The sequence below is a fragment of the Lolium rigidum genome, chromosome 2, assembly GCF_022539505.1.
Source record: "Lolium rigidum isolate FL_2022 chromosome 2, APGP_CSIRO_Lrig_0.1, whole genome shotgun sequence".
Taxonomy (NCBI): Eukaryota; Viridiplantae; Streptophyta; class Magnoliopsida; order Poales; family Poaceae; genus Lolium; species Lolium rigidum.
Genome location: NC_061509.1, coordinates 133769811 through 133783593, shown reverse-complemented (window position 1 = coordinate 133783593; position 13783 = coordinate 133769811). Strand labels below are relative to the sequence as shown.

The 13783-nt window shown below is 45.3% G+C and overlaps 1 protein-coding gene across 1 annotated transcript; it reads left to right on the top strand.

Moving 5' to 3' along the window:
* The first annotated feature begins 2103 nt into the window (after positions 1 to 2103).
* LOC124690127 lies at positions 2104 to 10320 on the top strand. The gene is made up of 5 exons (XM_047223559.1): positions 2104 to 3942; positions 7358 to 8723; positions 8906 to 9274; positions 9362 to 9493; positions 9591 to 10320. The coding sequence occupies exons 1-5, from the start codon at positions 2104 to 2106 to the stop codon at positions 9929 to 9931; spliced, it is 4047 nt and encodes a 1348-aa protein (XP_047079515.1). The 3' UTR covers positions 9932 to 10320.
* The last annotated feature ends 3463 nt before the right edge of the window (positions 10321 to 13783 follow it).

The window sequence follows — 13783 nt, the reverse complement described above, 5'->3', positions numbered from 1 at the left end:
GAGGTTTCTCCCCCGATGCTCAAGCGCAGAAGAAGCAGAAGTTACTGCGTGTGTAGAGGGTTTGAACCTCCTTGCCAAACTTCCGTGTACTTCCGCGGTGGTTGAAACAGACTGCGCGAGAGTAGTTCAGGTTATGAATAGAAAGATGATGGATCGTTCAGCTAGCTGGTTATTATATGCAGAGGGCCAAGCTCTTCTGAATCTCCACCACGAGTTCTTGGTTACTAAAGTAGGGAGGTTGTGTAATAGGGTGGCACACGGCTTAGCTCTCCTAGGTAAAAGAGGCGGTTCTGGTTCTATTACTGGATCTGCCCCGGCTGATGTTGTGTCGCTGATCATGGAGGAGTGTAGTTTTAGTGGAGTTATGTCCTCTAGGACGTAGTCTCTTCTGATCTCTGATGTAACCATTCTGTGTTTTTATTGCAGCAAGTTTTTGACGCACTCTTTTTCTTACCAGGATATCTAAGGGGACTGAAAAGTTTTTAATGAGGCGGCTTGCTTGCATTATATATATATGGTTCATCTTCAAAAAAAAAAAAGGCTTCCAGATGGCAAGAACTGGTTAACTGACCGAGTGACGACCCATCTGGAATTACCAATTAATACTCAACCCAGTTTTTCTACACATATGTGAGTGTCCCTGGCTTATCTTAGGGTCATAATAGCTTCAAGATTCATGTGTTGCACATTTACATCTACATCCTGGACACTGTACATCTTTGCACCCTTATGGAAACCAAAGTGGACATGTACAGCTCGTTTTCCGTCTCCTGACCTATCCACTATCTCCTCCACCTCACCTGCGCCGCCGCCGCCGCCACCACTCTCATCATCCACCTCCCCCTGCAGCAGCACATCACTGGCAGCCTACCTCGCCAGATCCGCCGCCCCGAGCCCGCCCACCACACCGGCCGCCGGTAGCACGGAGGCCACGAACCCGAGATCCAAAACGGCCCCCATTCCCGTCCCCTACACCGGTCTCCTTCAAATCGACGGGAAGGAGGTCGACGGGGAGGTTCCGTCCCTCAGATCGACGAATCCGTGCTCCTTGTCCCCATCTCGTGCTTTTTTTAATGAAGGGATCACTCCCCAACCGAGATCCAGTTGTGGAATTTGTTCAGAATTTTTACTTCTCTTTTATGGGAAGAGAAACGTCCGTTGCTATTTGGATCAATCCAAATTAGTGCAAGCATTAACAGGAGCATTATTTTAATCTTCATTTTCTCCTCTGTTCTTAGATGAACATGGTCAAAATTGTACTACTTCCCTGAAGTGTACATTTTGCTTCTTGAGAAATTTGAATCTGTTTTATCATGCTACATATCCCAAAAATCCACGGCTGTTTTGCACTTAATTCTCTGACCCATGATTCATATTCTGTAACATGTGTACGAAAGAGAAAGAAAACTCATGTATTAATTATTTAGGATGTGTCAGTACAAACTAATCAAATGTTGCCTACACTGCACTAGTTCTGACACAAAAGAAGCTGGAGGTTTAGGAAGAGTTCAGAAAGAAGTTGGAGATTTACTATACAGAAGCGGTTGGACTGTGCCATGACAAATCGATTTAGTGGTGGGTGTTCTTTGCAAAATAAGCGCACACATCTTGATGCAAAATTGGAGGACTGGACGGCATGTGATAAGACCGGGACCCCAACGTGTATGTAGACTTGCATTTTCGATTAATACTGCAAAATTGCTGTTGCTCACGGATTAGAACCCTACTTGTATCACACGACTAACTAGCCACCGGGTTCCTTACTTTTCAATAACGAAATGAACATAGCTAGCACAAACAGAAATTATACTTTTCACAGAATTTTTGCTGGCACGGCTAACAAAGCCTGAATGGATCTGGTGCTTTGCTTGTAGATTTCGGAGAGCAGAAGCTTCAGGTCAGAGATTATTCTTAGCTGAAATGGCGACACCGAGATAAGCTGTTGGCAGCAAGCGAGCATCGGCAACATGTCAGGTGCAAGCAATAAAATTCCAACCAAAGCAGAACTCAGAGACATCGGCTATATAAATGTAGACATAGCTCGGCTTGCCCGTGCACCTCGTTGCGTATTTTTTGCGCTCCGGTGAGCCGCATCGTTCTGCAATGGCCGAGCCCGGCGCTGAGGCGGCCGGCGGCATGACAGCACCACCTCCACCTCCGCTGCCACAAAACTCTGACACGCCCGTGGGCGACGCGACGACCACTCCACCATTGCTGACAGACACGGCCGACCCAGTCACGCCGGCTTCAACACCCACTCCGCCGCCGCACCAAACAGCCGCGGCGGAGACGGCAGGCCAGCCTCAACCCCATCAGCCACCAACACAAACTGAAGCGTCAGGCGCTACTAGCCCCCAGACACAGCGGCAAACTAGAATAGGAGAGGTGGCTGGCACGCCTCAGCTAACACCTCCACCTACACCTATACAAAAATCGGACACGGCCGTCGACGACGTAACAACCCCTCCACCATTGCAAACAGAAACGGCTGACCCAGACACGCCGGGTTCAACACCCACTCCGCCGCCACAAAACCAAACAGCGGCGGCCGAAGCATCAGGCGCTGCCAGCCCGCCGACACAGCGGCAAACTGGAACAGGAGAGGTGGCTGGCTCGTCTCTGCTAACACAGACACTGTCGCAGGAGAAGACGGTGGCGGCCGGTGCGGAGAACCACCTCCCTGCACCGCCGCCGCCGCCGCAGGAGCAAGGCGACAGTGCCAAAGACGGGAACGAGTCGAAGGACTCTGCCATGGAAAATCCGCGCCAAGCAGAGGAGGAGAAGTCGGGCCCAAGTCGCTGGCGCCGCGTCCGGTCGCCCGTCCTGTTGCTTCTCTCCCTCTTCCGCCTGCGCCATGGAAGGCAGGACCAGCTGAACAAGCAGCCGACGATAACTCCTCCGCCGACGGAGGACGACAATGCCGACGACGTTCCTCACAAACCGGCGACAGAGAAGGAGGTTGGCGAAGGGAGCAAGCGCCGTCGCCACGAAGAAGAGGCGTCAGTCTCGGCGTCAGGGCGGAAGGAGGCGCCGCCCATGGAACCGAACCAAACCAAGCGCCGCAAGAGCCTGCAGCGCACGGAGAGCGTGCTGCCTCCGGAAGGTGTTGTCGGAAGTCAAGCTGACGCCAACCCCTCTCCGATGAAAAGAAAGTTTCAAAATGCGTGCAGGCTCGTGAAGAACACCATGTCGTGGTACCGTCGGCACCGATCCCCGGAGAACGTTGAGGACCCCCACGAAGAGGCGGCGGCGAAGAAGGAGAAATTGGCAGAGGCCAAGCCATCGGCGTCACCGCCGGAGGAGGCGGAGACAAAGTCGAAGCAGGACGACAAAATGGATCAGAGCAAGCAGCCGTCGACGCCAGCGCAGGAGGGACAGTCGTCTCCGATTCCGAAGAAGATGCCGCAATGGGCGGAGGAGCGTCTCGAGGCGACGCTCGAGGAGTCGTGCATGATGCTGCTCGAGTCGGAGTTCGGGAACCGCCTCAACGACATGCAGCAGCAGTGCCTCCTCACCTTGTCCGTCTTCCCGGTCGGCTCCAAGGTGAAGAGTCATGCCGTGACATACTGGTGGTCCACGCTGTTCAAACTTCCGCCGGAGAAGGGCGTCGAGAAGGCAGACGAAATCTTCTCGATGCTCTCCGGCGGCGGCTTCCTCGAGCCGATAAAGAATCCCTGCAGCGAGGTGGTCCACGGCTGCCAGGTGAACCCGCTGGTGCACTGGATGGTGAAGCGCATGTCGAGGGAGAAGGGCTTGGCTGACCTGGATGACAGCGGTAACCCGGCCGATGTTCAGCCCAAATCCAAAGTGCTCTGCCTCACGCCGGGCAACCGTGACCAGATGCAGAAGCTGCGTGACGACGATGACCCACAGGCCCGGATCAGGCCCAGTCCAACAAAGGCGCCTCCTCACGGCAAAGTCGAAGCTGGAGCCCCATGCGAGGTGAGTTGCTTCCTGTCGTAATAATACTAATCCAGTCCCTCAATTCAACGAAACTTACGGATAGGTCGTCTTGACCGTTTTAAGTTTGAGTTACTCTCTCCTCGTCATAATATAGTGCACATTAATTTTGATCAAATTTATTTTAAAATTATCTATATCTACAATTCTCAATGCATACTATATCAAAATATACTTAATGACGTTTTCTAGTAGTATTAATTTAATATTTTATATGTTGATATTTTTTGTATAAACTTGGTCAAAGATTATACCATTTGATATTAAAAACCCAATAGGCACTATATTTCAACCTGGTGGGAGAATTATATTAATGTTGTTTCGGTCGTTTTTATGAAGTTTTAGCCCCCTTTTTTCAAGTTTCTATTTTTATTTCTATTTTATGTTTTGTATTTGTTACGATCACAAATTTCGTGAGTAATTGCACCTTTTTTTAAACGCAATGACACTTTAATAGGAAGCACAACAATGACTTGAATATGAGACTTTTCATTCACTTACCCTCTAGCCAGCTCCAATATGTGAGGTTCGTATTTTAGAAGCATGGAAATGCCAAAAAAGTACATGCCTAGAGGGTAATTGTATGCACAATTGAACTAAAGCTAATATCTCCAATGAAAATGAACAAATATGTGGGTTGCTAATTGCATGTATGCACTAATCAACAGAAAATGGTGATGTCATATAGATTATTTGTAAATTCAAACATCATAATGTGTGAACTATCAAACTGTGAACCCAATTTACAATCCATCTTAAATGTCAGCTTTATTTCGATGAGAGCATGGAAACTATACCCACATCCATATGCTTCGATGACTTCTTTTTCACCTTCAAAGTTACACTACTCTTGATTTATGAAGTTGACACTATATTGGTAATTTGGTACTGAAGTTTTCATGTATTAACTAGTACTCCCTCCATCCCGATTTATAGATCATGCGCGTATCCCTAGATCATAAATTTAACCAATGTAATACAAGGTATATATTATAAAATATTAATCATTATAAAGTTTAGGTGTTCTATTTTCATGATTTTTTATGTTGTATAATTTATATTACATTAGTCAAATTGATGATCTAAAGATGCACGTGTAAACCGGGACCAAGTGACTAATACAAAATAGATCAGTAATTAATGCTTTACTTGCATGATAACAAAATCAGTCAAACAGAAGTTTTCCATTACACTCATGTAGGGTCTAGTTTCGGAGTATGCGACATGGGCACACAGTTAGGCTATATTAATATATGCTTAATTTTACAAATCAACTTTTAACCTGGGGCATACTGGCAAACTCATGAAAGCAACATGTACATCAAGAGTTGTGATCCAGTAGTGCCAAAACGCGACCGAGCCAACCTCGGTGTGGTATAAATCTTGATGTTAGAATCATGGTCCTTATTCTTTTCACACTAGAAAACAATAAAATCAGTAGAAATAATAGTTCAATCATTAACCAAAAGAGAAGGTACTCTCGCGAGTGATCATCTAGCCACATAAGAGAAGCTTTTGAAATGTTGTTTCGTGTATCTACTTGCTCAACATATTTATTAAAACCACTTTTGTAATCAAACTGAATAAACCACACTTTCTAGTTTTTTTTGTAAAGGTGCCAAATTTACTTGCTATGTATTTGTTTGATTTCGGAATTTTTATAGCACATCAATGATGAAGTTTTCAGTTAGTTGTGCCCTAGACATTCCCAATGGAAAATATATGAGAACCATTCTACTTTAGCGGATCAAAAAATACCAAAATTGTTGGTTGGTAACTTTTTGTACATTAACATTGGGAATGTCTAGGGCACAACTATTTGAGTTTTAGAATTTAAGTGGCCCGAAACATATAGTGCTGTATGTAATATATATGTTGTTTTTTCTCATAAAAGTAGTGTCCCGCGCAATATACAGTTATAGCTGAGTGATTGCTTTTAAGTGTATTCTCCTTTTTTTTGTTTATTTATTAAGAATCGAATCTCCATTTGGCATGAGTTCATAGGCAAAGCAAGGTAAGAAGGTTGTAACTATGCACGTGGCCTGACACGATGGCTCTTGTGTTAAATAAAAGATGGAAACAACCTACAGTTGTTTTTCATGTTGTAGTGAATCTGACCTTGAGTTTTACCATCTTTAGTCCTCACCTCTACCATAATAACAAAGCCGGGGTGGAGTCCACCTATGGTTTTGTTATTTTTTTTTATCTCCTATGGAACTTCTCTCTAATCCCAAAGCAAAAAATCTGAAGTCCGAGATGATTTACTGAAATGTAAGATTTTTTAAGATTTTTTAGATGATTGCACTATCCAGGAAAAAATATTACCCCCTTTATTTAAGTAATGTTGGCTACGGAGTTGTGAAACTAATTTTTCATTCTATATAATCGCTTTTGCTATTTGGAGCTTAGTGCTTTTCAATTCGTCAACACTTGATATTTTGTCCATTGCACACATGGGCCCTGTGCTATTGTTTGTGTCAATCCTATATTTGGCATAAATTATAGCCTATTTACACTAGCATTTGCATGTAAATTAGTAAATTTTTACCCTAGTAACAATGTACATTATATGAATATTTACATTAATTAGTAACACGCACATACATGCAATTTACATATGCATATAAGTTGTAAATTACACATAAGAATTTGACTTCTGATGTAATAGGACACAATCAAATTTCCATGTGTCATCTTGTGTTGATTTTTTTTTGAATTATGAGGAATTGAAAAACAGCCCGAATAGACTAAATACAATATAATTGCACTACTTATCGTTATTTCACGCTGAACAGTATAAGTAATAAGTCAATCTTTTAAATTTATGGCAACTGAAGGAACAAAAGGTTAAACGGTTATAAAAAATCATGCACCCAGTCTGTATTTTATATTTTTCTTGGTGTCTCCGGAGGAGTTAGTGCCAGATAGTGAAACAAAATGTTTACTACCTCCGTCCTGTAAAATAAGTCCGATGATTTTTTTCAAAAGTCAAACAATGTAAAGTTTGATCGAGTTTTTAGAAAAACCTATCAACATTTACCATGCAAAGTCAATGTCATTAGATACATCATTACATATGTTTTCATATTGTATCTACATAATATCATGGTTCTAAGCAATTTTCTCTATAAGCTTGGTCAAGCTTTTTATCGCTAGACTTAAGAATAAAAATATAAACCTTAGTATCATAGTTTATCTGACTTTTTCCCTAGATTGTAAGAGGAAAAGAACATGGATCTCGGTTTTTCCTTGATTTCTACTCTCAGTGTTCTACTATTAATTACCATTTGTGCTATGGTCAGCTTAGTAGAATTTTGTATTGAATCTATACGACTATATTGTTTGAACTCTGAAGTCTGAACTGGATTAACGCATCCATATCTCTGATATTTCCTAGGATCAACAAGATAAAACCAAACTCGAAGCTGAGAATCTCCAGGCTACAATACTATTTATCTATCGAAGGAAGAAAGTAATCCTCAACATCAGCGCGCACGTGTACCGGCTCCCCAAGCCCCTTCTCATCAAGCTGGCCGACCAGCTAGAGGTGCTGCAGCTCGGCCGGTGGGGGAATTACGACGACGAGACATACATGGAGGTGGGGGCTCTGGAGTCTCTAAGCTCCATCGGAAAGCTCAAGAACCTCCGGTACCTCAGCCTGCGCGGGCTGTCCCGGCTGACGGAGCTCCCGTCGGAGCTCCGGCAGCTGCGGCGGCTGGCCATCCTGGACGCGCGCGGGTGCCAGAACCTGGTAAGCGTGCCGTCGGCGACCGTGCAGAAACTCAAGGGACTAACCCACCTGGACCTCACCGAGTGCTTCATGCTGGAGCACATCGGGCGTGGGGTGAGCGCCCTGTCTGAGCTGCGTGTGTTCAAGGGCTTCGTGTTCGGCGTCGGGAAGCGGCGGCGCGACGCGTGCAGGCTGCAACACCTCGCGAAGCTAAAGAAGCTCCGGAAGCTCAACATCAACGTCACCACCGACGCCAACGTGGAGAAAGACGAGATGGCGCAGCTTGGGAAGCTCGCCAGCCTCGACTCGCTGACGGTGACGTGGGGTGAGTGGCCGAGCGTACTGCTCGACGATTGCAAGAAAGATCAGATGGATGAACTCCGCAAGAGGTGGACCGGCCTCAGGCTACCGCCGGGGCTCGAGAAGCTGGACGTACGGTGCTACCCCGACCCCGAGCTGCCGGTGAAGAGGTGGCTCCATGTCAATGGTCGTACGAATCTCAAGAAGCTTTACGTCAGAGGCGGGGAGGTGGAAGAACTCGACATTCCCATCGATAACAATATCGAGACCCTGCGACTGAGGTACCTCAATAAGTTCAGGATGAATTGGGCGACTGAACTGCTCCCTAAGTTGAATGGGAACTTGAAGCGCCTTAAGCGTGTGGAGGTTGTGGATAAGGACCTAAAGGTGATGAGGAATCAAACCAAGGGCAAGGGTGATGACAAGGTGAAGGATGAGCACGAGAAGAAAAAGGTGAACGAAGAAGAAGAACGAGATCTCGTTCTAGATAAGGATCTATCTCGAAAAATTAAGAAGCGGATGATGATACCAGAGTCCACCATCGATGAGAATGGGGTGTGGGTGAAGGATCCCAAGGAAGAAGAAGCTGCTGCTGATACGACGCCACAGGATGATCCCCCAAAAGCACAAGCTGCTGCTGATACGACGCCACAGGATGATCCCCGAAAAGAAGAAGCTGCTCCAGGAGATGCAGACAAGACCGAAAATGGCGATGACGGCAAAGCGCAAAAAGGTTCGTCCTAACTCCTAAATCCTTATCTAATCATGAAAACGTGGGTCTAATTCAAATACTGTGCCTTGCTACTAACATATCAAGTTTTCCACAGACCCCATATATATTGCACGCCAAGCATAAATGTGTCCTAAACATTATGGCAAAATAATAATCGCACTATTGCTTGCTTAATTTTGTAGAAGTCAAAGGGAAACAAAGCGGCCTGATCAAAGGCTCCCAAGGAGAAAATGAGCAAGCTGCAGAGGAAGATAGAGGAGATACTAGTGAGAAGAAGAAAGTTGACGGTGGAGATAGTGTTAAGGAAGAGAAAGACCACACGAAGACGGTCAAAGATAAAGAGCACGATATCATTAAGAGGGACGCAGAAGAACATGAGCCTACCGTAGTTGAGAACGGGATGCAGGAGAGGGGTGAGAAGGAACTGAAAGAGGACGTGGAGAAGAGAGCGTCGCCCACACTTGACGTGGCCCAGACTGCGGCTCCAGGGAGCGGCGGAGATATCAAGATCAAAGATACCGGCATCGATAATTTCACAGACAAAATAAGTGGTATATTACTAACTAGCCATATAGGCATGCCAAGTCTTCAAACATTGTACTAGACCGAAACTTTCAACACTATACTTGGTTTTGTAGAAGTCAAAGAAGAGCCCGATGACAGAGTGAGAGGTGCTAAAGGACAAGACGAGCCACCTACCAAGGAAGACAAGGGAGACGTCGGCGAGATCAGAAAGTTTTATGGCGGCGATGCTGATGAACCGCAAGCAGGTCTGCCTTCCCCAAAAGAGAACGACACCGATAATTGTTGTGTGTACTGGCTTATAATAAGGCTCCTTTAAATCTGACAATAGTGCTGCTTCCGCAGAAGGTGAAGACGAAGGACAGAAAAGGGATAGCAAAGTGTTCGACATGGTCGAAGAGCAACCCACTGTCGGGCAAGACGGAGGCGGCGGCGTTACAAGCGCAGCCGATGTGACGAGCTCGCTGGCGCCACAACCGCCCGAACCTGAGGACGAAGAGAACCCTGCAAAATTAATCGCACCTGCAAAAACAACTGCTCGTACGGTGACTCCCCCAGCATTCCCGCCTGCAGCTACCAGCGTTGCTCCGGCAGCCGCCGTCCAAGCTGCCGCGGAGCCCAAGGAACATGGGGTTACTGGCCACGGCGACGGATCCACTTCCACAGGCACCGCCGGTACAGAATAGCATATAGCAGAAGCAGTGCATCTGCATCTGCATAAGGTACAAAAAAGTTCTCCAATCCAATCAGCCTATATAAGAGATCTGAACTTCCCTACACTCCACAGTGATCGTACGTGGTTGTTTGGGATATGATGATGACCTAACTTGTGTGCAATTTGTTCGGTGGGTGCCCGAAATTAAATGGGGATGGTGAGCTATTCTGAAGGACACCTTTGGGTTCAGCCATTCGGTCGCGAGGGAAGTTGACACGTGGAAAAACAGGCTATCCTTGTTGCCGGTGATGTACTTACTAATTACTACTACATGGGTTCAGCCATTAGTACGTGAGAGCTTCGTTTCTTATATTTTATAACAGAGAAAGTAAACATGTGTAATCTCAGATTTCTTATGCATGCATTTTAATTGTGTAAATACACCTACAAACCAATAAGATGTGGCTTCCTTTGCTAAATCTGTGGCCAGCTAGAGTTTTTTCTTCGTTATCCTATTCTCTGCAACTACAGTACAAACCGATACTAAGAACACTGCTGTGCTGAAATGGCATGTTGTCTAAGTTTTTTTTTTCTGTCCGCCACCATATTCATGTCACTGATGTGGGGCCTCAAAATAAATAATCCACCCCCTTGCATCTCAGTGCTCTAGCCACCTCCTTCTATTGCTTTCAGAGTCGGGCTTCTCGTGTTGCGCTCTCATCTCCTGCAGTTCGTTGCATCCGCCATTGGTCCTGAGCTGTAGGGCTTCATCTTCCCGCCGGTGGTGCGATGCCGGATTAGCTCCGTTGCGCGACCGGTCTCCCGCATCGGCTTCTGCCGAGGCTCCACCTCTCGCTGCTCCCTCAGGCCTCCTCTAACATCAGATGGCACTCACGGTGGAATCAGCAGCGGCCAGTCTCTTGCCATGGGACGCTCTGGCCCATGGAGCTCCTTCGTCTCTAGAAAGGCCGACGTTGATGATGGTGACCTAGACCCTCTGGTTAAATAGCGCGGTTGAAGTAAAGTAAAAGTGGTATTGTAGAGCCATGGTTAGAATTATTTTATTCCTACAACCATGGTTAGAATTATTTTATTGGTACACGCGTAGACATAGTTTTATAAATCAGACCGGGCCGGCGGTCCAACCGGAAAAACCGGAACCAGTGCCTCTGTCGGTTTTTTAAGCGCACTGGACCGCATGTGCTGGTGGGCCCAAATAAACCATCTAAACCACGGTCAAACCACCAGGTTCACGCACTAAACCGGGAATCTGGTTCGACTGGTTCAATTGGCTGAGTGCTGTAAAAATTTAATAGCACGCAATAGGATTCAAACCCAGCACCTCACTTCCAAATACAGAGTGGAGTGATGCCGCGGACCAGCTGGGCTGGTGTCACTTGATGTTTATAATTAGAGATATATTTCTTTTCTATACGATCTATAAGGCATCCTTGAAAGTTCAACTGCTATTGTATATGTATGGACTTTCTGCCAGCTTGCATTGCATGTAAACTTCGTATACGCATATAGGCAGTGTAGGATGTTGTAGCTTTTAGTTGGACGCCTGGTAGGATGTTAGTCTTGGACACATCAAAAGTTAACAAGTTGTTGATCAACAGCTGACTACTCTTTTATATCATTATGTGGATTATTATGCCAAATTGCAAGTCTAAATTGTTTTAAACAAATAATTATTTAATTAATGCATCATTTGTAAGTAAAAATATATCACTTTCTATCTAAAAAAACCAGACAGTGAACCAGTGAACTAGTGGTCCAACCGGTGAAAACCTGAACGGACGATCTCACCGGTTCGATCACCGGTCCGGTTTTTAAAACTATACGCGTAGGTGATCATGAGAGGATGAATAAATATGGTAGTATGGACAAAAATCACCGGTGATAACGAGGGATGAAAAAAGAGATGGTAGTATAGCAGTACCACTACACTGTAGCTGCACTGCCTGGAGTGAGGCAGCTACGGTGACTAGAGTGAGGATAGAGCGTGCCGGCTTTAAAATGTAACAAGCGGCAGAGCAAGTTTTGTTTTTGCAGAGCCGAAGAGAGGGTTGTAGTATTTTCCCCGGCTAAAAAGAGATGGCAGATGGTGGAGTATGTTTGTTTCCGAAGAATTCAGTACTCCCTCCGATCCATAATAACTATCAGAAAATCACCGTAAAAAATCCATCATTGAAAAATAACTTCTGAGTAATTACCCACATGAAATTACCGCTTAAGCTAAAGATTTGTACTGAAAATAACAGCTAGACAACCACTAGTAAGAATACGGTAGCATGCACTATTTATACTATATGAGGAAGCTACTTTAAAAATTCGACAACAAAAATTACTGCAATGGCCGTTGTAGTGTACTATTTATCCATGTTGTTTTTGGCTGCTGGATTGAAATCTAACGATTCCAAGCACTATCAAGAAATTGTTCATGCACACGCTATTGTTTATGCGAACAGTGCACATGGAGGTGGTGCGCTGAGAAAGAGCTGTTAAACCATTAATGCAGTATTTATACTAGCATACAATAGTACTCTATCTAGTATTATAAGAACTATGTAATACCATGTGTAGGGTTTTCCTACACTATATAAACACGAAGCCCGACCCATGGCCATGCCTAGGCATGGTGTGGGGCCACCTAGCCTCCATCGACCTCGCTCTTCCGCCTATAAATTCCCTTCGACGCGAAAACCCTAAACGAATCGGCTTCCATTCACGAAAAATTTCATAGCTCCGCCACCGTCGCAGACAAGATCAGGGTGACAGAAGTCTCTGTTCCGGAACCCTGCCGGGACGGGGAATTGCCCCCGGAGCCATCTCCATCGACTCCACCACCATCTCTATCGCCGTTGCTGACTCCCATGATGAGGATGAAATAGTTCTCCCCCAGGGTTGAGGGCTCTACCCGTAGCTATGTGGTTTATCTCTCTCTCCCATGGTGTGATCTTTATGTGACCATGAGCTTTGTATCTAGATGTCGTTATCTTATTCGAGTGGATTTAGTTATGTGATCTCTGGAGACTCCTTGTCCCACGTGTGTAAAGGTGGCGGTGTGTGCACCGTGTGGGTCTCTTAGGCTATATTTCACAGAATACTTGTTCACTGACTTATGATTTGAGTTGGATGTCTCTATGAAATTGTGGTGTGTTAGTACCTCCTATGAATGCTCAAAGTGACGGAGTGGGGTGTTCATTAGTACTTGGGAATACATCTTTAAGGTTTGCTTTTGCAACCCTACGCGGTGAATTAGTGTTCATTATGCAACCGGAGAGTACTTCAGAGTAGCATAGTGAAGTGCTTATATTTATATTCCTTTATGATATCATTGTTGAGAGTCACCACTAGTGAAAGTATGATCCCTAGACCTTATTTCCAAACATCGAATCGTCGTTTATTTACTATTTTACTGCATGTTTACTTGCTTCCATATTTATTTCAGATTGTTATTACCACTCATATTCATCCATATCACTTGCATTTTACTATCTCTTCGCCGAACTAGTGCACCTATACATCTGACAAGTCTATTGGGTGTGTTGGGGACACAAGAAACTTCTTGTATCTTAATTGCAGGGTTGCTTGAGAGGGATAGCTTTGACCTCTACCTCCCTGAGTTCGATAAACCTTGGGTGATCCACTTAAGAGAAACTTGCTGCTGTTCTACAAACCTCTGCACTTGGAGGCCCAACACTGTCTACAAGAATAGAAGCGTGCGTAGACATCAAGCTCTTTTCTGGCGCCGTTGTCGGGGAGGTAAGGTAAAAGGTACTCACATCCTCGGGCTACTAAGTCTTTTAGTTGCGGGTGAGTGCTCGAAGTTATTTCCTTTAGATTTTGTAATTATATCTTTTTTCTTGCTTTTATTTTC

Bases quoted from the DNA above. Each gene is read 5' to 3' on its own strand.
- LOC124690127 (XM_047223559.1), top strand. From the start codon at position 2,104: ATGGCCGAGCCCGGCGCTGAGGCGGCCGGCGGCATGACAGCACCACCT. The intron at 8,724-8,905 runs GTTCGTCCTAAC...TTAATTTTGTAG, and splicing joins TGACGGCAAAGCGCAAAAAG to AAGTCAAAGGGAAACAAAGC. The intron at 9,275-9,361 runs GTATATTACTAA...TTGGTTTTGTAG, and splicing joins TTTCACAGACAAAATAAGTG to AAGTCAAAGAAGAGCCCGAT.